General features: G+C 36.6%; 1 protein-coding gene across 1 annotated transcript; it reads right to left on the bottom strand.

Annotated features, from left to right (window-relative positions):
- Nucleotides 1–708: 708 nt before the first annotated feature.
- Nucleotides 709–24,425, bottom strand: LOC136043726 (uncharacterized). The gene is made up of 5 exons (XM_065728636.1): nt 24,304–24,425; nt 20,120–20,376; nt 8,231–8,337; nt 2,823–2,961; nt 709–944 (listed from the first exon to the last, which is right to left on the bottom strand). The coding sequence occupies exons 1-5, from the start codon at nt 24,376–24,378 to the stop codon at nt 764–766; spliced, it is 759 nt and encodes a 252-aa protein (XP_065584708.1). The 5' UTR covers nt 24,379–24,425; the 3' UTR covers nt 709–763.

The raw sequence follows: 24,425 nt of genomic DNA, 5'->3' as shown, positions 1-24,425 counted from the left end.
ATATACCCTGGGCACAAATACCTCTTGCGTGCCTGACACTTGCATTATTAGGGACACTGGTGCTATTTACTTTATCTATGCTGTTATTTTACGAATAAATTAGTGTAGTTACAATAAAAACATATTTCATGAAGGAAAGATGCCTTGAATGAAATAACAGGTTAGCATATAGGAAATTAAACAGACATTTTTCCTAAGCCAGTGGCGAATATGTTATTTACGAGATAGATAAGTTGTTTTTTTTACAAGACTGAAGGACTAACATTAAATAAGTTTAGAAGGGGCAAACCAGGTGAAAACCATGAATTCGCCCAGCGATGTGAATTAATTCTCATCAGTCTCCTTTTCTCTCCTAATCGATAGCACTATAATTCAATAGTTAATTAGTGAAATAAAACGTAAAATTAACATATATAAGTTAACACATCTAGTCTTCTTTAATATAAAATTAATTTTGTTTTCATTGATTGTGGCGGAAATTGCATCGCAATTATTATGCAACCACTGACAATATAAATGATGGTGAAGAAGTGTGGGCCATGATGTATCCATGATAACCCAAACTAATCTACGAAGGGTACTGATTTTGCACAGAGTATATTATTTTTGGACTTCAGAGTCAAAGTACACCTCAATCATAAAAAAAATTGGTGACTCTGCCTAGTACAAATTTAAAGCTGAGCTTAAGAATAAATATGGCAAATGAGCTAGTTAATATGAAATTGCTTATTTATGCAAGTATAAAATGAAATATGAAAAATAATTATTCAGCTTCCAATTGTTGGGCAGTAGTTTTTCCAGTTGTTGAATATGGACCAGCAAATGATTTGCAGAAGGAGAAATTGTCAATAGTCTTCTCATCCCTTGTAATGACTTTCACAATCTGTTCAGACAGTCTTCTTCCAACCCATTCACCAACTGATTTCTCATCTCCGTAAACACTGCTAAAAATAAAATCGACAAGTAAAATATACTAAATTTCTTTAATATAAAAAATTACAGAAATATAAATTTTTTATTTAATAGTAGTTATTCTAGTAGTAGTTATTCTACACTAGTTATATTTTATGAATTTCATTTGAATTTTTTACTAAATTTTATTTACAAATTAATCATTTTATATTTCATTTAAAATAAATTAAAATTTATTAAATGAAATTGAAATTCCATGTTGTAAAGTAAACTAAAACCATGGTCGCAGTCTCAAAATCGCACAGCGGGACTTTAAGAATGGAGTTGGATGGGCCAAGAGAATCACTTTCTCCTCTCCAATGCTATATATTGAAAATCCTTAAACAATTTCTGGTGTGAACGAGGTATAGCATGCCTAATTTTTCACTTAAAAGCTATGGCGGGAGATTTTGGGTGACCAGGGTCCCACTTTTTGCCCTGCAGTCACGCCTATTTATAATCATCAAATTGACCTATTTAAATAATGTGCGTTATGCCTACATGACTATCTTTCATCTAAAAAGTTGACGGCAAGATGGAAACTTTTGGGCAGAAATAAAAGCAGAAATTTTACTTATATATTGTGAATTTTATGTGATTTTTTCAATGTGTTCATACATTTTGATAATCATCACGTTATTCGGATTTAAACAGTGAGCAGCATACCTATCTTTCAGCTAAAAGTTTGAAGATAGAGTGGAAGCATTTGGTGTACTAGCGAGAAAAGAGCTGGGAAAAATCATTCAGAATGTGCAGTTCACACAACCGTACCTTTTTTTTCAATAAATATTTAGTACTTGACAACCGATTACTAGTAATTTGAATTAATATCAACAAAAATTAACGTTAAATTACCCAGAACTGAGTTGTACATATCAGTCTAAAATGAGCAAGACAGAAGGAGAATAAAACGCATATAATGAATAATTTAATCAATTTCAATTATCCAGTAACGAAAGAATTATTGTTCGAGGGATGGTCGTTTAAGGTTTGTTTTCACCTGCATATTTATGGCCAATTTATGAACCGGAGAAATATTTTGGAGGTGTTCAAACTCGGTTACCCTCCCCCTGCATATGGCCCTGTGTATCATAACTCCCTTTGGAATTATCACAACCAAGCTTTGACCTTATCTTAGACCTTACTTCCTCCATATGCACGCAGGGCGTCAGTGAGTAGCCACCAATCTTCCCTCAAGTGGTTCACTGCTAGATGTCCTCCCACTAACAAGCTTATTCACGTTCAAAAATCTTATCAAGGGGATCATATGAGTTGTTGTCAGATTTAAAGATTTAGATCTGATACTTATCGTTGACGTTTCTTATCGCGGGCTTTGTCTTACGGGATTAACTTTACAGTCTTAGCTTTGGACTTAAATTAACATTTACCTTAAACCTAAACCCTTCAGTTCAATCAGTTCAATCGTTTTTTTTTTTTAAACGAAATATATTAACTTAAAAGACAAAAGCTCTGTGACACAATCGACGTTGAGACCCACAAACATAGTCTTCACTAACACGCAGAACGGCTCTCACTTCACTCCTCAAGACAACAACAAGACAACTTCACACCTCCTCCACAATTAAATATTATTACCTTAAATATCGCGTTTCTCCCTCTCTCCCCGGAAGCACAATCAACTCACCTACATATAATCAAAATTATTTGGATTCAAGTTAAACTTAACCCAAATATTAAATGTAAACTTAGACCTGACCATCTTAAACCTAAAACTTAAGACAAGAATAGGGTGTAAGCTAATGGGGTGTAAACACTGTAAACTAAAGGTCATACAAAACAGAGTATAGACTAATTTTCCTTCAACATTTCTGTTTTTAGTGAAGAAAACAATAGAAATGAAGTAATCTTACTCTAGCATATCGTCAGAAACCTTTTCAATCTTAGAGAGTTGACGGATTTTCTCTCGAATTTCGAACAGGTTCTTTCTATCCTCATCTCTCTTGTCCTTCTCGGGAAGTCTGTCAAACTTGTCGCGAAACTCCATTACAACTGAAAGAAACAAATGTTTAAGTACCAAGCACATATAATAAAAACATTCCCCCCCTGGACATATCCTAGGTCTATCCATACCTAAAAACCATGATTTTTGAAGATTTTGCTTTTGGTTGTTTGAAAATAATCAAGTTTTTAGTACAGCGCCGCCACACTTTTCTCGGAGTTAACACGTTGACAGCCCTGTTCTTTATGATGAATGATACGTTTACCTTACTGAGAAAAAGAAAGGAGACACTATCTACTGCTCATGTGTTCAACGGCAAGAGGGTTGCAAAGGGTACGAACAACATTTGGGGATGATTTTTTCGCTCCTATGGTGCCATTCACCTATTTCCACCCAATTGGATGAAAGTGAATGTTTTGGAAGCAAAGGAGAATATGCAAAAACAAGCGCGGGATTGTGAAGACAGGCCTCTTAGAATCACGAAAGAGGAGACACGACAGCTTCCGCAGAAGAGCAAATATTTTATTGAGCTCCTTCTTACGACAAGCACAAGAACTATTTGTTGCGAGAGAGTCGGAAAGCAGCAACAAACAAGGAAATAGGATTGAGGAAGACAAATTTTGTGGAAGGAGGGCATTTATAGTAACTAAAACTTAGTAACAGACATTATTTACATGTCATGCTCCTCATCTCAGACGCCAAGGAAAAGAAAATAAACCGCATTTCGTCATTTTCACTCCCCTTGAAACTCGATTTCAATGCTGTTTCTACTACAGTGCCTAGAGAAGTAAACGAGATTTCCCGTAAGCTAAATAGATTTATTAACGTCAACCGCTGCAGCTTAAAGTTCGCTAAGCGTAAGGCCATCGTATGCTGTAGCGCTAAAAAACCTGTCAAAGAAATATTAGGGATCCTCATTACCACAAACAGTTTATTGACATCTGAATTGGATCTGAAGCGATCGAAAGACGACTGGAAAATCGTGGTGCACTCCAGATCAGCGGCTAGAAAAATAGTTGAGTGTGAAAGTCATTCAACCTTCTACGAGTGCTTCTATAACAAAAGCAGTCTCCACAGCCGTCATTAAACAAGTGCCCCAATCGTTGGAATTTTCCAGCCTTTAGCAACGAATCCCCAAAAGCCCAAAAAAGCCAGAGAGGTGCCTCTCCCGCTTTTACAGCGCAGTTCGAGTCTCGTTCGAGTTACTTTTTAAAAGTAAACTTAAAAATTTAAAACTTAAAAACTTTCCTAAAGGAAAACGTCAGCCTGATAATGAATTTATCTTCCTTCCAGTTGATGCTTAAAGAGTCATAAGGCATGCCACCTAGCAGTGAATTAACAATCAAGTTCTGTATGCGGCAGATGGGGTTCCGCCAAATATGTGTCCGACCGTTCTAACTCGTGTACAACTAGTATGTTCTGTGAGCCATACAGGCCTGCTGGCCATACCTGTTACTGTCTAGAATACATCCAGCCAGGATTCAGCCTAGTCTACATGGTCAGAATGTCCATGGGCGGCCATAATGTCAATATGAGGTGCATAACTCTAAACATTAACGGTGAATTTAACAATGCTGGAGGTAGACAGTCGGGCGGTTTTGAGACTTACGGGAATTCCGCTATACATTCGGGCTTGCAGATTTCAGAGATTACTTTCTTGCTATCATTTCACACATTCATACTTCCTCGTCCATATCCAGCATAGACCGTGTTGTTGGTTCTCCATCCTTAGATGTCACTCAACTGAAGTTAATTATTGATTATTTCATGCCTGATCACCTGCCCTTATCGTTTTCCTTCTCGCCAAATTAAACTTTTCATATACCTATTAATCACCCAAAAACGCCAAATCCATCATATGTTCGTAATTTGGCATCTTTCCCAAAATTAAGTTACCCTTTGTCCTTAAAAGTTTCCTCCTTGATATTTAGTGTAGAGATATGCCAGGCTTTACTATATGCAGAATATCGGGCTGTTCCGCTGAAGCGTCATTATCTAGGAACTGCCCCATGAAAATTTAAGTCTCTCAGACACATGATTCAGCGAAGTTTTGGCTATATCTATCGTATAAAGGCGACCAACCACGGTCCGGTCCTGTTAATTCCATTAGCATTGCAACAAAGAAGAAATTTGCTAAGGAACTTCAGAATCACCGCAAATAACAGAACAGGCAGCATAAAAAAAAAAAATCAAAGATAATCCTCATTTCTTTTGGTCGTTCACTCTGTCAAAGGATCTCCAGAGTCTCCCCTTCCGCTGCCAATATTCCTTTATCTTATTGCTTTCTGTTAGGCCGAATTCTCTTTACCAAATCCACAACTGGAACCCAAATATGTTGAAGAGATAATATAGTATGATAATATAGGGCTGTCAAAAGAGGAGTAAATCCGGTTATCATCAGATCTCAAAAGAATATGTATGCTAAGCAGCCAGTCCGACATTAAAATCCATCTTAAAAAAGATAAAATAGCAAGGCCATTGGATGGAACTGTACCAGAAAAGAAAGAAGCAAGGTCAGACGACTTGTGTTCTTTCTGGCCTCAATATCTTCTTAACAACTTATACTGACGACATTTATAGCCTCCGCCAAAATTTAGACAAAATTTTTGAAAGATTCCAAAAACTGCAAGCAGAATACTTTAAATCTTTAAAGCCTAACTATAAAACGTAGTTCTTTTTCACTAGAAAGCCCAATTTCCTGATGAAATTTTACTTAGAAATAAAATTGTTCACGCTAACCGTCTCCAAACAGAACACATCAAACACCACATATCAGCTTCATACGCTTCCATAATCACTGCTAAGCTTCGTTTTATTCGCTGTTATCTGACAACCCTATAAAACACCGTACTGGACACGCCGTTCAAAGCTCAACAATAGATTTCATATAGCAGATTTTACACTAGCTGTTGCTAAATTTATAGAAAAATACAACCAAAAGATTTCAAACTACGCTTGGGAACAACTCCTTTTGCACTATGCACATTGTCATAGCCTTTCTTCCTCACTTTTGTTACAAGTGTCTGTTTTCTTCTTTACTATAGTGTTTATTCAACTCTCATTTGTCCTTAAAAAGAAACTTTAGCTTTCTTTTTAAGGACGTCCTAGAAAGTAGTCATTCGTCCTAGAAAGTAAATTTCTTTTTCGTAGTGCTCCGTCATTGTTATTGTATGAAAAGCTCGTGAGTTCAACTCCCACAGAGACGACAATTTCATCTAGCATTTTTTCGAATAAAATACCCTTTCCCAGAATAGGTTCGATTAAATTAGTAAATCAGACAGCACCTAGAGTAAATGCAAGGCAAACGACTCCTTTCTACTCTTTGGTATCCGGAAAATTCATTTGAAGAGTCATGGTTAACTAAAGCTGTATACAGCAACGATTTTTAACGTTTTTATTTTAAATTGTAAATGTTCTTGAGGATACCATCTTGAAATGCACCGTGAATTAGCATGAGAGGGTTGACTCTAGTTCAGCATTGTCGAGTGATAGCCATGAGAGGAAAATTTTCAAGTAAGTCAACCCGTAGTCAACCTGCGTGTGTTCCCCAGTGAGAACCTCCAACAAGTACGACTCTAGTTCGGCATTTGTGAAGGGACACACATGCACGGAAAGGTGTAGCATAAATGGGAGACAGTAACAACGGCAATCAAAGGGATAAAATTAACCCTTGACTGGGCTGCCCAATTAATTCAACAATCTGTCTTGGCTTTTTTCTACAATTGGCCATGACTTTGACTTTTCCCACAACTATTCCCTCTTTTTAAAATTCAAACCTTCAACAGGTTGAACCCTAACCCACCGTGAGTTAGCATGAGAGGGTTGACTCTAGTTCAGCATTGTCGAGTGATAGCCATGAGAGGAAAATTTTCAAGTAAGTCAACCCGTAGTCAACCTGCGTGCGTTCCCCAGCGAGAACCTCCAACAGGTACGACTCTAGTTCGGCATTTGTGAAGGGACACACATGCACGGAAAGGTGTAGCATAAATGGGAGACAGTAACAACGGCAATCAAAGGGATAAAATTAACCCTTGACTGGGCTGCCCAATTAATTCAACAATCTGTCTTGGCTTTTTTCTACAATTGGCCATGACTTTGACTTTTCCCACAACTATTCCCTCTTTTTAAAATTCAAACCTTCAACAGGTTGAACCCTAACCCACCGTGAGTTAGCATGAGAGGGTTGACTCTAGTTCAGCATTGTCGAGTGATAGCCATGAGAGGAAAATTTTCAAGTAAGTCAACCCGTAGTCAACCTGCGTGCGTTCCCCAGCGAGAACCTCCAACAGGTACGACTCTAGTTCGGCATTTGTGATGGGACACACATGCACGGAAAGGTGTAGCATAAATGGGAGACAGTAACAACGACAATCAAAAGGATAAAATTAACCCTTGACTGGGCTGCCCACTTAATTCAACAATCTGTCTTGGCTTTTTTCTACAATTGGCCATGACTTTGACTTTTCCACAACTATTCCCTCTTTTTTAAATTCAAAAAGGCTTTCAAAAGCTCTTTCAAAAGGCTTTATCAGAAAGCTCATAACTAAAGGAAATGATTCTCTTCAATGCGGACATCTAATAGATTTTATGGTGAAGTCCAGCAAACTTCTGAGAAAAACTTAACGAAAAAAAATAATTACAAATAATTTCAAACATTTTATTCTAAACGGAAAATGTTATCTTTCATGTTAATAATGTTTCATGCTTACGTTTTGTTATTTATCTTTTCCTTAATGACTCATTAAAAGGACAAGAAATAAAATAATAATAATAATAATACCTTGAGAGTGCATAAAACCAGCACCATCTATTCTTTGCATTAAAGCAGTGGTTCCCAACTGATTTTAAGCCATGCCCCACCTAGGAATTTCTAAAATCCTGATGTGCCATCATGATAATTCAATTTTGCTATTCAAAATTTACGTGTATTCGCCCGAAGAAAGCTTAAAAATCCATCTCGGTATCTCTTTTGGGTCGTCCTCTAGACATATTATATACCTTCCTAATGGAAAATATTGTCTGAATACAACACCTTTTACGCAATACGTAACGTCATTGCAACACTATCTTGTATCTTTTTTGCTCTTCATATGCATTTGAATGCGATGTCATTTACATAAAAATTTTGTTTTCAAAATTAAGGCTTTAATGTACAGTCAGCCAAAGGGTGCACGTCCTGCCCATGACTCACAACAATATTGCCATGCTCCATTGGTGGGGCCTATGCACCACGTTGGGAATCACGGTCTTAGAGAGTCTTAAAAAACGGCAAATTAAAAGGATGGACAAATAAAGTAATAAGAGCAGCAATACACTTACTTTGAGAAAGCATGAAACCATCACCAATATCTTTATTTCTTGCATTAGAGAGACCACCTTCAATACTTAAAAAGGGTAGATGTCTTCCTTCCTTGACTTCAAAAAAACTAAAAAAAAAAGAATAAAAAATTAAAAAGCTAAAAAATAGGTAAAAACCAAAAAATAACTAAAAAGAAAAAAACAAAAAAATTATTTCATCATATACCAATTCAAAAACGAATGTACATACAGACCAGGACACAGGGAATATAAATGACGACCGGGACACTCAAAGAGAAATTACAGACTGGGACACCGGGACACAAATGACGACTGGGACGTGTGTGTCAACTGACGTCATGTTTGTGTGTCGACTGACGTCATGTTTGTCGACTATAAATGACGACTGGGACACAGGGACACAACTACAACGGGGATGTTTGATTAGCAATCACCATCAACAAAGCTCAAGGGCAATCATTAGAATAATGAGGTATAGATCTGAATACGGATTGTTTTTCTCATGGACAATTATATGTTGCATGTTCAAGAGTCGGGAAACCTGACAATCTATTTATATGTACAGACAATCGGACAGCGAAGAATGTTGTATATTCGCAAGTTTTACGTAGTTAAATATATATATATATATATATATATATATATATATATATATATATATATATATATATATATATATATATATATATATACATACATATATATTCACAGGTGAGACACAGGGACACAGCTACAATGGCGCGTAACTAATATGACGCGTAACGACTTACGCACGCGGGGGGGCTTGGGGGGCGCAAAGCGCCCCCAGCAACTAGGTGTTGGGGATGCGCGAAGCACCACCCCAACAGCTAGTAATTATATAAAACCAATTCTTTTGACCAGTATTTTCCTAATTAAATACTCGCATAAAAAATCGGTTTATCGAAAGAAATAAGCAGCTAAATAAAAAAGGAAATTTCGGTATGTCAACTAGTCTTGGGCTCCAAACTCAGGCCCCGTCTGGTGCATTTAAACACATACTTGTCACAAATAAATAAAAAATAGTTATAGATATATGATACGAGCGATTGCTAATCCCCGTTGGCTTGGCAACATGGCTACCACTTACCTAGTTCCAAAATTGTTCCTCGACATCCTGTCCTATAGTGGATGATTAGAAGCATAAAAATACGTAAATATTTTAATAACTCTTTGTAATTAAATATTCTCAAATCTTCAGTGCTAACTGGATAAAGGGCAAATGTATTTATTTCCTGACAATTTCATCATGCTTAAAGACAAATAACATGATAGCCAAATTACTTTTTTACTATTAGTACTACAACTACCAACTCACTGCAGTACCAAGCCCCCTGAGGCCAACAAAACGTCGTGCACCCCTCCTCCTTCCCAGTCTATTTAAACCCTCCCAAGGAGTTTCAATTTCTCTCAAATTATTCTTTACGATCCCCTCCACTCAATTCAGGGTTGAACTTATTTTCTTTTGGCCCTACATATTTGTTCGAAAAGCACGATCTTTGGTAATCTGTCATCCTTCATCCACAGAACGTATCCTAGCCATTTCAACCTTCATCTCAATATAGCCCTAGAAAGAAGGATAGAACTAAGCACCGACACAGTTTCTTTATCAGTAGAAAAGACACGAAAAAACGAACAGAACAGAAACAGATGACCTGTTTCTGCTGTGTTTTTCGGAAAAACAGACAAAAAGACTGTTTTTATAAAAAAAAAAAACAGTTGTATTTTGTTTTCGCTTATCTTCCTGTTTTTTAGGATGTGACACCCGGCCATCTATACTGGGCGATATTATACGCTGCAATTCTCAAGCTAGCGTTAAGAAACCGCCACGAAACCATCTCAAATCCACCTCTTTTTTAATCGACTACATGCGCATACGACACGATCCCAACCGCACATTTGATTCTAAAACCGCTCTTTACGCTAAAGTTTGACTCTTTCTCTTAACTCTACACTTTAAAACAGTAAAAAACTTTAGCGTAAAGAGCGGGGCGTTGAGAAGGAAAAGCCCCTTTCATATACGGAGTAATTTCTGTTCGTTTTAAGTTTTAATGTCCCTCCTTGCTTTCATTTAAAAAAATTGTTTTTTTTATTTAATTTCTGAACGTTTTTGAATCAATGCATGTTTTGATTTTGGCTCTCCGCAGAAGAATAATTAAAACGAAATTTGTATTTTTTTTTTTGGCTAAATGGCTTTCTCATAATTTTGATCGAATGATTTTGAGAAAGAAAGAGCGGGGGAGGAAGCCTAGTTGCCGTCCGATTTTCGGTTAATTAAAAAGGCAACTAGAACTTTTAATTTTTTACGAATCTTTTTATAAGTAAAAGATATATGTTACATATAAATTAGATTACTTAAAGAACTTTTGTGTTCTCATGTTTTTATTACATATATGAGGGGGTTCGTCCCCTCGTCAGTACCTCGCTCTTTACACTAAAGCTTAAATTTTGTCCCAATTCATTAAGAATGACCCCTGAATCACAAAAGCCGCAGAATAAATAGTTGCAATTACTAAAAATACTTTAGAGTAAAAAGCGAGGTGTTAGGAGGAGGTGAGCCCCTCATATGGGAAATGATTTCTGTTCGTTTTAAGTTTTAATGCTGCTCCTTACTTCCAGCGTGAAAAAAAAACTTTTTCGTATTTATTTTTTCATTTTTTTTAAGTAATACTAGCAAATCCTGCGCTCCCTTCATGGAAATTTTCTTCCCCCAAGACAAATTCCTCGATGGAAAGTTCTCCCAGCATATCCCCCTCTTCTCAACCCCTGCCTCCAACCAAAAAATCCTCCTGAAAACGACTGTACACTTCCCAATAACCATTACTATATGTAAGCACTGGTCAAAGTTTTGAACTTGTAACCCCTCCCACAGGGACTGTGGGGGAGTAAGTCGTCCCCAAAGACATAGTTATAAGGTTTTTCGACTACGCTGAATAAAATGGCTATCTCAGAATTTTGATCCGTTGACGTTGGGAAAATAATTAGCGTGGGAGGGGGCCTAGGTGCCCTCCAATTTTTTGGTCACTTAAAAAGGGCATTAGAACTTTTCATTTCCGTTAGAATGAGCCCTCTCGCAACATTCTAGGACAACAGGGTCGATACGATCACCCCTGGAAAAAAAACAAACAAAAAAACAAATAAACACGCATCCGTGATCTGCCTTCTGGCAAAAAATAAAAAATTCCACATTTTTGTAGATAGGAGCTAGAAACTTCTACAGTAGGGTTCTCTGATACGCTGAATTTAATGGTGTGATTTTCGTTAAGATTCTATGACTTTTGGGGGGTGTTCCCCCTATTTTCTAAAATAACGCAAATTTTCTCAGGCTCGTAACTTTTGATGGGTAAGACTAAACTTGATGAAACTTAAATATTTAAAATCAGCATTAAAATGCAATTCTTTTGATGTAGCTATTGGTACCAAAATTCCATTTTTTAGAGTTTTGGTTACTATTGAGCCGGATCGCTCCTTACTACAGTTCTTTACCACGAACTGTTTGATAATATATAAAAAATGAGCCATAAAGCCAAAAATATACTAAAGAAAATTCATTTGTTTCTGTGGATGCTTGATTTGTGTAGGCCTATCTCAGTTTTGACAAAGAGTTTTGAAGACTAAATTTCAGCTGGGGGGTCTCTGTATCCTATAGCAGATTACGCCCCTGTCTATAAACACTAGCCACTAGAATAAAATTTTGAACATGCGAAATTTGCACTCCTTTTCAAGAAATATCCCCTCTTTTGGAACATTACTACAAAGGGGTAAAATGAAGGTTGGTGAATAATAAAAAAAAGGACTCTTGTTCTTTAAGATTATTCTATTCAGGATGAGGAGACTAGTGAATAGCAGTCCTAAATTGGATTACAGCAAATAGGCTGGACTAGTCTCTTTTGGTTCTCAGGGTTCTCTTCTCCCCCTACGTTTTCTTTAGTTTTCTTTCTTGATCTTTTTTTGTTAAAAGACCTGGGTGATACCCAGTCTAGGTATAGATGAGTAGGAGAAGGAAAGAAGGCACTTACCTATTGAGCTGTTTTACAAGATCGGCAAAAGTAGGAAGAAGAGGAAGAAGGGTAGAAGAAAGGGCTTACTTATCAGGCTGTTCTGTAAGATCAGCAGAAGTAGCAAGAAGGGGTAGAAAAGGGAAAGAGGGCGCTTACTTATCGAGCTGTTAAGCAACAACAACGGAAGTAGAAAAAAGGCACTTATTGAGCTTTCCTGCAAAATAAGCATAAGTAGCAAGAAGGGCTAGAAAAGCTAAAGAAGGGATATCAAAAAAGGAAGAAGGCGCTGATCAATTGATTTGTTCTATGTGATCGGCAGAAGTACCAAGGAGGGGTTACAGATTAGGCACTTACTTATTGAGCTGTTCTGCCAGATCAGCAGAAGTGAAATAAGGTACTTATTGAGCTGTTCAGGAAGATCAGCAGATGTAGCAAGAGGGGGTAGAAGTGTAGGCACATACTTTTTGAACTGCTATGCAAGATCAGCAGAAGTAGAATGAGGTACTTATTTTGGCTGTTCTGCAAGATCAGTAGAAGTAGCAATATGGGGAAACAGGTTAGAAGAAGGAAAGAAGGTACTAACTTATTTAGCTGTTATGCAAGATTAGCAGCATTAGCAAAAAGAGGTAGAAGGGTAGGCACTTGCTTTTTGAGCTCTTATGCAAGATCAGCAGAAGTAAAATACGGTGCTTATTGAGCTGTTCTATAAGACCAGCAGAAGTAGAACAAGTTATTTATTGAGCTGTTCCACCACATCAGCAGAAGTAGCAAGAAGGGGTAGAAGAGTGGCACTTAATTTTTGAGCCGTTATGCAAGATCGACAGAAGTAAGATAAGGTACTTTTTTAGATGTTCTGCAAGATCAGCAGAAATAGCAAGAAGGATTAGAAGGGTAGGCACTTACTTTTTGAGTTGTTATGCAAAATCAGCGGAAGTCGAATAAAGTGCTTATTGAGGTGTTCTGCAAGATTAACAGAAGTAGAATAAGGCACTAGTTGAGGTGTTCTGCAAGATAAGCAGAAGTAGCAAGATGGGGTAGAAGAAGGAACGAAGGCACTTAGTTATTCAGCTGTTATGTAAGATTAGCAGAATTAGTAAGAAAGGAGAAAGGGTAGACACTTACTTTTGATCTGTTATACGAGATCACCAGAAGTAAAATAAGGTTCTAACTGAGCTGTTCTGCAAGATCAGCAGATGTAGCAAGAAGGGTTAGAAGGTTAGGCACTTACTTTTTGAGTTGTTATACAACATCAGCAGAAGTAAAATAAGGTGTGGATTGAGCTGTTCCGCCACATGAGCAGAAGTAGCAAGAAGGGGTCAAAGGGTGGAGCTGCAGGAAACGGGTTTCGTTTTCATTGACACGGTCTGGAGTTGCTTCACCAATCACACTGCGCCATACTTCAGCTGGATGAGAGATAGAAGCGTTGATATCCATGGCAATGACAATGACAGCTGAGAGTAAAACTCATCTTTTGTAGACTCATCGGTATCGTTAATCGAGGGGTAACATACTATTATGCTTCACTTGCTATGATTTTGTTGAAGCTGTGCTGCCATTAATCCTTTTTAGATTTGCTGGGATGATATTAGGCACTTTGCATTTGCAGTCATGACAAGGCCTGTGCCATTCCGGTGGACTGAATCTTTTCCTGATACTAGCAAGTAGTATCCGTTCCCTATGGATTTGGAGTCATTACCGAGGAGCGGGGCCGTATCCAGGGTTTTTTTCGGGGGGTCAAAAAAAAGGAAACCCGAAAAAATACATGAAAAAATTTGTTTATATCAATTTTTGTCTTGTTTTTACGAGTCAGACAAACATTTCAGGGGAGGGGCCTTCCAAACCTTCCTCCCTAGATACGGTCTTGCCAAAGAGATGTGTCTCGCTGCAATAACTTATGCAAGTTATTACGAAATTGAAGCCTAATAGATTAAAAAAAAACTTTTGTTACCGGAAATAAGTGGTATCAGTACAAGATCAGCAAAAGAAGAATAATATACCTATTGAGCAGTTCTGTAAGAGTATTGATCTCTTCTGCAAGGTCAGCAGAGGTAGCAAGAAGGGATAGAAAGGTAGAACAAAAAAAAGAAGGCGCCTACTTACTGAGCTCTTCTGTAAAAATACGCAGATATCGCAAGAACGGGTAGAAGAAAGAAGGAAGACACTTACTTATTGAGCTGTTATACAAGATCAGCAAAAGAAGAAGAGGCAATTTAAAGAACTGTTCTCCAAGATCAGCAGAAGGCACAAGAAGAGGTAGAGGATGAAAAGAAGGCACTTACTTATCAAACTGTTCTGTGAGACCAACAGTCTCACAGTACTTTTGTACTTGAATCGTAGAAGAAAAATTGAACAAGCGTGATGCCTGTTACCAGTGACGATAATCCTGTCCTTGTTTATTCGCCTGTATTGAATTTTGTACAGAGCAATTTGCTAATTGGAGCAGAGGATGACGTGATTAAAAGGCATGGAGTGGAGTTTTTTGACTCTAATTCGGTCAAGGTGGCAAAGACGTTATTGTGGCAGCTTTGTCCGGGTCATGAAGATTGCCCTATTCGGAAGGGAACTAATGCATTGGTTAGCCATTTCAGCGACATAATTACTTTACTAAAATCTCTTGACGAAACTGACACTGATGTTCCGACATTCGTCATAAAGCGTCCTACGGAAGTACCCTGCCTCCCTGCCACTGCCTACACCTCTTTATTCTCAAAATTTAATGAGCTCCATCAAGTTGTTTTGGGAATGTCTTCAAAACTTGACAATTATGAATTGAGCTTCCCCCAATTACCCAAGCCGGCTTCAGTGCTAGATTCGCATGCAACAGTTATCGTCTCAAAGGTTCCAGACGTCTTATCTGACCCTCTTAAGCGAAAAGCTGCTATAGACCAAATTACTGGACATGAATTAGTACGTAGCGTAAAGCCCATCAATGACAAGTGGTATATTAATATGGACAAGTCTGCTACGGAGGACTTCTGCTCGTCAATCCAGAACATAATCTCCGGTACTACAACAAAAGTGGTTTCCAAGCGGTTTTTTGGTATATCCCGTAATATTCCTACCGACGTTGACATTACGGTACTTGGAAGCCAACACGGTATCATAGATGCTAAGAGATTGGGCCTATCTAAGTCTGTGAAAATCGAGTTTTTGGATTATTTTGCGCAATCTACGTTTTTCAAGCATGGCCTCAGAGTGGGCTATGAAATTTTTCCTGTTTACGAGTTCAAGGACCTACCCAAATGCTGTTTTAAATGCCGATCACTAGACCATCTACAGTACTCCTGTCCCAGCGTTCTCCCGAAATGTGCTCGTTGTGGAGGGCCACATATTTCAACAAAAGACGAGCCATGCATTGCTGATCCCAATTGTGCAAATTGCGGCCAAAAACACCCTTCCTATAGCTTTTCCTGCCCCGTTATTAAGAATCGAATAAAGTGCAAATCCACCTTTCAACCATGAGTGCATCAATCTCAGTTATTTCGTTCAATATAAATGGCACCAAAGATAAGGATTCTGTTATTGATGAGTTGTACGGTTCCTACGATTTGGTATGTTTCCAGGAGCATCTTCTCACTGCTTCAAGTTTGAATTTTTTGCGTCGAAGTCAGCATCATACTGCGTTCCTGAGTCCAGCAAAAGCTACTTGCGGTCGCCCTTCCGGTGGACTAGCCTGTGTCTTTAAACGGGATATTCATCTACCCTCCCCAGTACTCTTCTACTCCGACGAATTTTTTTTGGCTGTGCGTGTCGGCAGTATTGTATTTATAAACTCTTATCTCCCATATGAAGGATACTCGATCAGATCCTTAACTAAATTCGGGAAGGCGTGTGGTCTGCTTAAGAATCTTGTGAATCAGGTACTGTTAAACTCTCTACAGTATATAATAATTGGGGACCTAAACACTGATATTAATCGATCTTCTGTGAGAAGGGAACTGCTTTTTGAGTGTCTTCCTTCATACCGCGGTGTACCCAAATCCCACAATTTTTCATATGTTCATCATTCTGGAAGCACAAGTGATATTGACCATATTATTTGCTCGCCTGGTATTATCTCTTCTTCTGCTTCTGTTCATGTTAACGAGCAAGATACTGACCACATGCCAATTTCAGCGACATTTACAATGGATATTGATCTATCGGAAATCAATTGCTCGCGAGAAAAATCGAAGTGGTTTGAAAAAAGTAATTGGAGCAAAGCCAATATACCTCACTACATCTCTACCTTGACAACCCTTCTTTCTAACATACGTGTTCCATATCATCTTCTTCAGCGCCAGGTACCTACGAATGGTAAAGCCGATATTGACTGTTATTATAACCAACTTGTGATGTGTATGAAAAGGGCAGAAGAAGCTGCCGTACCTCGACAACGTATTCGTAAAAGAACACAAAAACCTATCTGGTCAATGGACCCTTGTTTAAAGTCGATAAAAAATAAAGCAAAATTATGGCTCCAGATATGGAATGAGTGTGGTCGGCCAAGTTCTGGGTGTGTCGCTGATATCAAACGTAAAACTAAAACCAATTATAAACGTTATCTTAGGTCGGCACGTTACCGCGGTATGGATTTCCCTGTAAGTAGGGAGGATTGGCGAAAAGTGATCAATTCTGACAAGATAAATGATGAAACTATGACAAGTAACTGCCTTCCAACTTCAGCTTGGTATAAACATCATTCTTCGATTTTTTCAGTGATTAATTATTCAGTGCATTCAGTGTATACTCGCCTTCTTACCCCCCCTCTTTAGTACAACGTTTTCGCAACGCCATATAGTGCCCATATCTTTTTCTTCTGTAATTAATGCTGTTAAAAGTTTAAAATCTAATTCAATTGATAGGCATGGTATTTCTAAGATGCATATGCCGATTGAATGCACCCCCCTTATATCTCACTTTCAGCTTCTTTTTCAAATGTGTCTATGTACTTCATACGTGCCTGAGAGTTTTCTGTGTGGCACTGTTTCGTCAATTTTAAAAAGGGGAAAGTCACCGATTGATGTTCTTGCTATCGACCTATGACTGTATCTTGTAATATTAGTAAGGTTTTTGAATATATCCTTCTACCATTTTTGACTAAAAATATTATTGAGGATGAGAACCAATTTGGTTTTCGGAGTGGGGTGGGTTGTCAGCATGCGCATAAGATTCTGTCTTCTCTTTTGGCTGATAATTCTTCCAAGGGAAATGGTCTTTATATTTGTGCTTTGGATCTTTCGAAAGCGTTTGATAGTGTGGTCCATAGTCAGCTCATTTTTTCTTTGTATAATTCTGGGGTCAATCTCTCTATTATAATGCTTCTTAGGTTTTGGTATTCAAATTCGTTTCTTCAATTAGGATCTGCACCAGAAACTATTATAAGAATGCGAAGAGGTGTTTAGGCAGGGTGGTGTTCTGTCCCCTACGCTTTTTAAGATTTGTATTTCTAGTGTGCTGGCTAAGATTTCAGGTACATATCTTTCTGGTCTTGCGGATGTTTCTTATCTTCCGTATGCTGACGACTTGCTTCTGATTAGCCGTTCCAAAAAGGGTCTTTCCAATATGGTCTCTATAGTTTCTGATGCTTTCTCTGATATTGGCCTTTCAGATTCAGATTCATTTATTCAAAAATTCATATTCATCAAAATCTTCAACTTGCCCAAATGGAGAGACAAGTTCGACTACTGGGCAAGACATATAAACAAAATTTAACAATCCTCATTGATACAGAACAAACAAAAAATGAACCATTTTTCATCAATAAATAAAAAAAAGAGTATCTTTAATGAGAGTATTTAAGGTGGAGTAAGTAGAGTGAGGCCAAAATAAAATATAAAATATAAAATTTTTACCAACCGTTCTTGTAAGCAGATTCCATTATATAACTTTGTAATCGTCTCTTGAAAGATCCTTTTGGTAACTCAACAAATTTATTTAATGAATATTTGTTTGCTATTGATGGGATCATATACCGGAGGTTGAAACGGGATCTTTCATTTTTCACCAGAGGTAGTTTGTATGGGTGAACACATCTAGTTATCAGTGAATTTTGATGTTTGGACAGTAAATTCTTGTCAAAAAAGAAATTATGTACATGTTGAATCTTAAAAAACCAACTAGATAATAGGAGATGAGATTTCTGTGTAAGAGTCATTATGTCTAGAAACAGGTAAGAGGTACGTGTTTCAGAGTGGATATCTGTACTCCTCGGGTGTTGTAAAAACTTATCTAGAATTCGAATAGCTTTGTTTTGCAGGGTTTGTAGTGGTTTCATATGTGATTTAAAAGTCAGCAAAAATATAGCTGAGCAATATTGGATTTGTGTATCAATTAGGCAAAAATATCGGATTCTTAGAACTTTATATGAGAATAAAAATTTTAGTCGGTGGAGCATACCGATATATCTTGATAATTTTAGTCTCAACAACGAAATATGTGTTTTAAAATTCATGGTAGGGTCAAAAACGATACCTAAATATTTTGCAGTGTATACTCTTTTGATTTCATGAATAGTATCAATGGTAATTTCATTCAGAGAAATATTTTTCAACTTTTGATTTGATCTTCCATAAATAATAAATTCTGTTTTAACAAAATTAGGGACAAGTTTGTTAATTCGGAACCAATTTGTGATGGATTTTGCAACTTCAATCAGTTTTTCTTTCAGTGCATCTAATGTCGGTGCTTTTAAACTTGCTGCAGTATCATCCACAAACATAATTGTTAATGCATTTTCAGTAGTAGAATTAGGGAGATCATTTATATATATTAAAAATAATAGAGGTCCTAAAATTGAACCTTGCGGTACACCGATATTATTATTCGATGTCTCAGACGAATATTCACCATCAATATTTACCACAAACCTTCGATTGTGCAAATATGATTTGATTAATTTTAAAGGTACTCCTCTTATTCCCGTATTTTCAAGTTTTTTTAAATAGAATTTCGTGATTTAAAGTGTCGACAACTTTCTTAATATCAAAAAACAATGTAGCTGCTAAACAACCATCATCTAAAGCATCATTAATGAAAATGTGTGTTGCTGCGACAGCATCTCCTGTCGATCTTTCTTTTAAAAAACCAAACTGGAACTTCGATTTTAATATAGATAAATTAATATAGATAAATGTGAGTTTCTTCCCTATAACTGTATTAATGCTACTCCCCTTCACTGTAATAACTTCACTATCCCTCTTGTTGATTGTATTCGTTGGCTTGGTATCTCTATTACTAATAATCTTTCGAGCTTACGTCAGCGTACTGTTTGTGATATAAGTAAAAAGATTCAGATTGGTTATGCAAAAATTGTTGCAAATAGAGGGAAGTATAATAGACGTGCGCTGGCTAAACTTTATTCTACTTTCTGTGATCATTCTGTCCTTTATGCTTCAGGTCTTTTTCCCCTTCTTAATAATGGTAATTTAAAAAGAATTCGGATAAATTATTTCAAATTTTGCAAATTTCTTCTGTATCTTCCTCCTTGGACAAAAAACCGGACTCTTGTTAAAAAATTCTCAGTTCCTGATATAACTTTGAAGTTGGAGATTCTTCACAGATAACTCTCTAGTACAGCTTCTGCGCGCCTATCCCCTCACCACCGTCTTATCCGTTTTTTTCGTTGACTATTTGTGTTTATTGTTTTTCTTTTTGTGCTTTTTTTATATTTATTCTTACTCCACCATATTTACTTTGTGTATCGTGTGGGTGAAAAATAAAATTAAAGACGTAGGAAGAAGGGGCAGAAGAAGATAAGAACGAACTTACTTGTTGAGCTGTTATGCGAGAGCAGTAGAAAAAGAAGAAGGCACTTATAGAGGTATTCTGCAAGATCAGCAGAAGTACGAAGAAGGGGTAGAAGGAAATAAGAAGGAAAATATGCACTCACTTTTCGGGGTCCTTTGTAAAATTGGCTTCACAAAAGAAGCCAAACACTCCAAAATTTGCACCAATAAACAAACATTTTTGTTTAGTGTCAGCTATGTCTCTCAACCGCTGTATTTCCTCCCGACGACAGTTTGTTCCTACGATAAAACTGTATTCAGCAATTACATCATCCGATAGAGTGCTTAAGCCATTTTCAGCAGCGTTAACTTTAACCCTCGGATTTAGACGTTGGATTATGTTTACAGCTTGTAAAAATTCCTAAAACGAAAAAAAAGAAGCTCAGTTAAAAGCTACTTTCAATGGAGAGAGGGAGAGGGAGCAGCAGAGGGAAAAAGAGGCAGAGAGGAGGAGTGAGAGAAAACAAAATAGTCAATAATTGTGTTGGGAGGTTACAAAATTTTAGGAAAATTATTGAAATTAAGAAACTTAAATATAAGGGCGATTACCAAAAAATAGAGATTAAGAGAAAATAAGCTGAATCCCATTTATGATGACAATATTAAAAAACGGGTCAATATCTTCTATGCTTCAGATAAGGGCATTAAGCATAATCAGCCCAAAACAAGTTTAAACTTAATAAATATAGGTCAAAATGCATCGAACTTGGAAAAGAGTCAATATGCTTCTGTAAAATTGGAAAACTAAAAGATTCATGCTGCTTATAAGATGCAATTAAGTTCAATAATGTTCAAGAAAGTTCAATACAAGTCAACTCAATAATTACCCAAAATTGAGTTGTAATCAATCCAGTGGATATGCAAATTTTTGAAAATAAATAGCCTTTCATTTTTAAATTTCTATCAGTCAAACAACCAATTGTAACCTATTATGTTGCCTTGTTACATTGCAATAAAAATTCAAAGATATTCCATATATCAGACAGACGACTTATTTATTTCGGCTAGTCATTTTACTGTCTTTTTGCATGGTGCATTATATTATCTGTCCTTTGTTTCTTTTCCCCCTTTTCTTTACATGCACTGTTAAATTTAGTTTATTTTGTTTTTTCTTTCTTTCTTTTTGGTTTCCGTTTATACGGGCTTTTAGATTTGAAGCCGAAATATTCGGACTTTTATTATTATTAATTTAAAAAAGATTTTGTTAATTTTTCCACTGTCTAACCGTTACTATATTATATTGAAACAGAATTAAATATTATTATTACATTGAAATACCATCCCCGTTATTCTATGTTTTCATTTTGTTTTAACATTATAAGAGAGGAATAGTGAGAAATGGAAAGAAAGATGGAAGGTTTCTAATTTAATGCTGCAGCAGTTACATCAGCAGATAATTTGATTTGGAATAGGTGTAAAATTAAGGCTTTGGAATAGAAGTTAGTAAAAATTCACAAGCCTCAACTCCACGACAAATCAAAAGCATAAAAACATATATAATGTTTTAGGGGTTTCATGTACCTTGCCATTTCTTGAATATTCACATGTATAAAACTTTGATATTTTGGACTCAAAACAGACACTGTAACGAACAAATGTTGAAAAAAGACATGTTCTCTTTTTTCTGGTACCAAAAGTTTTTTTTTAATCTATTAGGCTTCACTTTCGCAATAACTTGCATAAGTTATTGCAGCGGGACACATCTCCTTGCCAAGACCGTATCTAGGGAGGAAGGTTTGGAATGGAGGGGGGATAAGCCCCTCCCCTGAAATGTTTGTCTGACTCGTAAAAACGAGACAAAAATGGATATAAACAAATTTTTTCATGTATTTTTTCAGGTTTCCTTTTTTTACCCCCCCCCCCCCCCCCGAAAACAATTCTGGATACGGCCCCGCTCCTCGGTAATGACTCCAAATCCATAGGGAACGGATACTACTTGCTAGTATCAGGAAAAGATTCAGTCCGCCGGAATGGCACAGGCCTTGTCATGACTGCAAATGCAAAGAAGTGCCTAATATCATCCCAGCAAATCTAAAAAAGGTTAATGGCAGCACAGCTTCAACAAAATCATGGCAAGTGAAGCATAATAGTATGTTACCCCTCGATTAACGATACCGATGAGTCTACAAAAGATGAGTTTTACTCTCAGTTGTCATTGTCATTGCCATGGATATCAACGCTTCTATCCCTCATTCAGCTGAAGTATGGCGCAGTGTGATTGGTGAAGCAACTCGAGACCCTGTCAATGAAAACGAAACCCGTTTCCTGCAGCTATGCGCAGCAAATAAGCTTGCTATCACGAAAACATTTTCAAAGAGAAGAGTGAAATGAAATCTTTAGGTTTGAACTTGTTTAATGAAAACTTACACAGCCACATATATCTCAATAGAGTAGAAAAAAGATTGAGAATTGAATTTAAACGAAGAAGAACACCATATGTAGTTATGATAGTGATAGGCAACAAATTAAAAGATGAAACATGGGTGAAATAAGCTCAAATTGTACAGCATCGAACAGCTCAGAACAGAAGATGTAGCTTTCCTTTGAAGGTGTAGGTGTCTTTACAAGTCAAGATGATGTTTATATTAGTTAATGTAAAGGATTAAAGGTAATTAATTGGTTAATAGTAAAAAAAAGGCTAGTCTCAATAGACTAGAAAAAAAAATTGAGAATTGAATTTAAATGAAAAAGACCACCCCATGCAGTTATGATAGCGGCAGGCAACAAATTAAAAAATGAAACATGGGTGAAATAAGCTCAAATTGTACATCACCAAACAGCTCAGAACAGAACCGAACAGAAGATGTAGCTTTCCTTTGAAAGTGTAGTTGACTTTACAAGTCAGCATAATGTTTATATTATTTAATATAAAGGATCAAAGTTAATGAATTGGTTAATAATAAAAACAAACTGTTATCCTAATTCAGCAATTGAGATAGATAAGCACTTGAAAAAGGTCTTGATCTAACTCATATATATAATGAACTAGAACAAAACAGTATAGCCCAATCATCAACCTAAAAGAAATGTCCTAATCCATGCCAAGTTATCATTAATAAATGTAAGTCGTTATAAAACTACAAGCCTAAGCATTTCAAGTCTAATGAAGTCTTCCCAAGTGATCACCTCACAGCAGGGCTCATCAGAGGAACACACACTAGCAATATGGGTTTCGACACTTTAAATTCCTTGCCCTTGCAAGTGGCGCATCTGCTATAAATTATGGCTCCCCCTTGTATAATGTTTTATTTAATGTCTATATTATATTTTATAATATTTTTATACTATATTTATAGTAGTTAATGTTTATGTTTTTGTACACAAAAAAGCAGTCAAATTTGACAAATTAGTTCTTCTTATCCATTTTCATGGGTTGAATACTATGGTTGAATACCATTGCTGAATACTATGAAAAAAGTGGTACTGGCCTAGAAACTACATCATTTTAAAACAACTAAAATAAAAATAAACTTGTGTTTATGAAAAGATCTAAGGTAAGATCTAGCGGGGAGAATATTTTTATTTTGATGACCTTCATATTTTAAACTAGCGTAGCTTAAGCCTTCTAGCTAGTGTTTAAGTCTAACATGTAGTTTTAATCTTATAATTCAGCCAAGCACTCATGTAGTAATTTTGCTTCTAGTCTTTTAAACTCTTTTGCCAATTATTTAATGTTTTTTGTTGTTCTTTTTAGTCACTCATATTCTTTTCTATTTCCTCTTTAGTTGAGAAGAGTGAAAGGAAATCAAAAGATGCCAATTTCTGTTGACTGGGGCAACAAAGGGTTCAAAGTAGAGAAAAATTAAATAGCAAAGTTCCTTTAAAAATAATTCCTTGAATTGATAATAATGTCTGCACTTAACCTGCATATGCTGTAGTTGTCAAGAATGCTACAAACATAATGCCTACACTGGACTTAGTGGGCAATATTTATTTATTTCCACCAAAAAAGGGTAAGCACATAGTAATTGTAGTTACATATGCTGGTATTTAATTCAAGAAAGATCAGCATTGAGGGATGGGGGGTTGAAAAGCAAAAACAGGGAAACACGGTACACATTTTAAACATACAAAGAAACAGGCAAAATGAAACAAATTAGGAACCGAGTATTTGAGAAACGCATTAAAAGAGGCAAAAAATACAAATTTTACACACTTAAAGAACTTTAGAAAATATCAGACTTATCTTCCCCGAGAAAATATTGAGGGTCCCGTAAAGGCTTTAAATTAGTTGCATTTAAAAATATTAATAATAATCATTTGTAATTAGGGAATACAAGTAACTGACAGCAACTGAGTCCTTCTTCTGATTCACAATCATGAGTTCATTCACTCTAAAAGGCAAGATCCTTGGCAACCCCATTCGCCATATAAGAGGGGCCTATAATGATAACCCTTGCAGCTTTTAAC

The sequence above is a fragment of the Artemia franciscana genome, unplaced genomic scaffold, assembly GCF_032884065.1.
Source record: "Artemia franciscana unplaced genomic scaffold, ASM3288406v1 Scaffold_883, whole genome shotgun sequence".
Lineage (NCBI taxonomy): Eukaryota > Metazoa > Arthropoda > Branchiopoda > Anostraca > Artemiidae > Artemia > Artemia franciscana.
Note: the sequence above shows the minus strand (reverse complement) of the source record. Positions and strands in the feature narration are given on the sequence as shown.

Bases quoted from the DNA above. Each gene is read 5' to 3' on its own strand.
- LOC136043726 (XM_065728636.1), bottom strand. From the start codon at position 24,378: ATGGGGTTGCCAAGGATCTTGCCTTTTAGAGTGAATGAACTCATGATT. The intron at 8,338-20,119 runs GTGAGTGCATAT...TTTTTTTTTTAG, and splicing joins TTTACAAAGGACCCCGAAAA to TTTTTTTGAAGTCAAGGAAG. The intron at 945-2,822 runs GTAAGATTACTT...TTTTATTTTTAG, and splicing joins GTTTCTGACGATATGCTAGA to CAGTGTTTACGGAGATGAGA.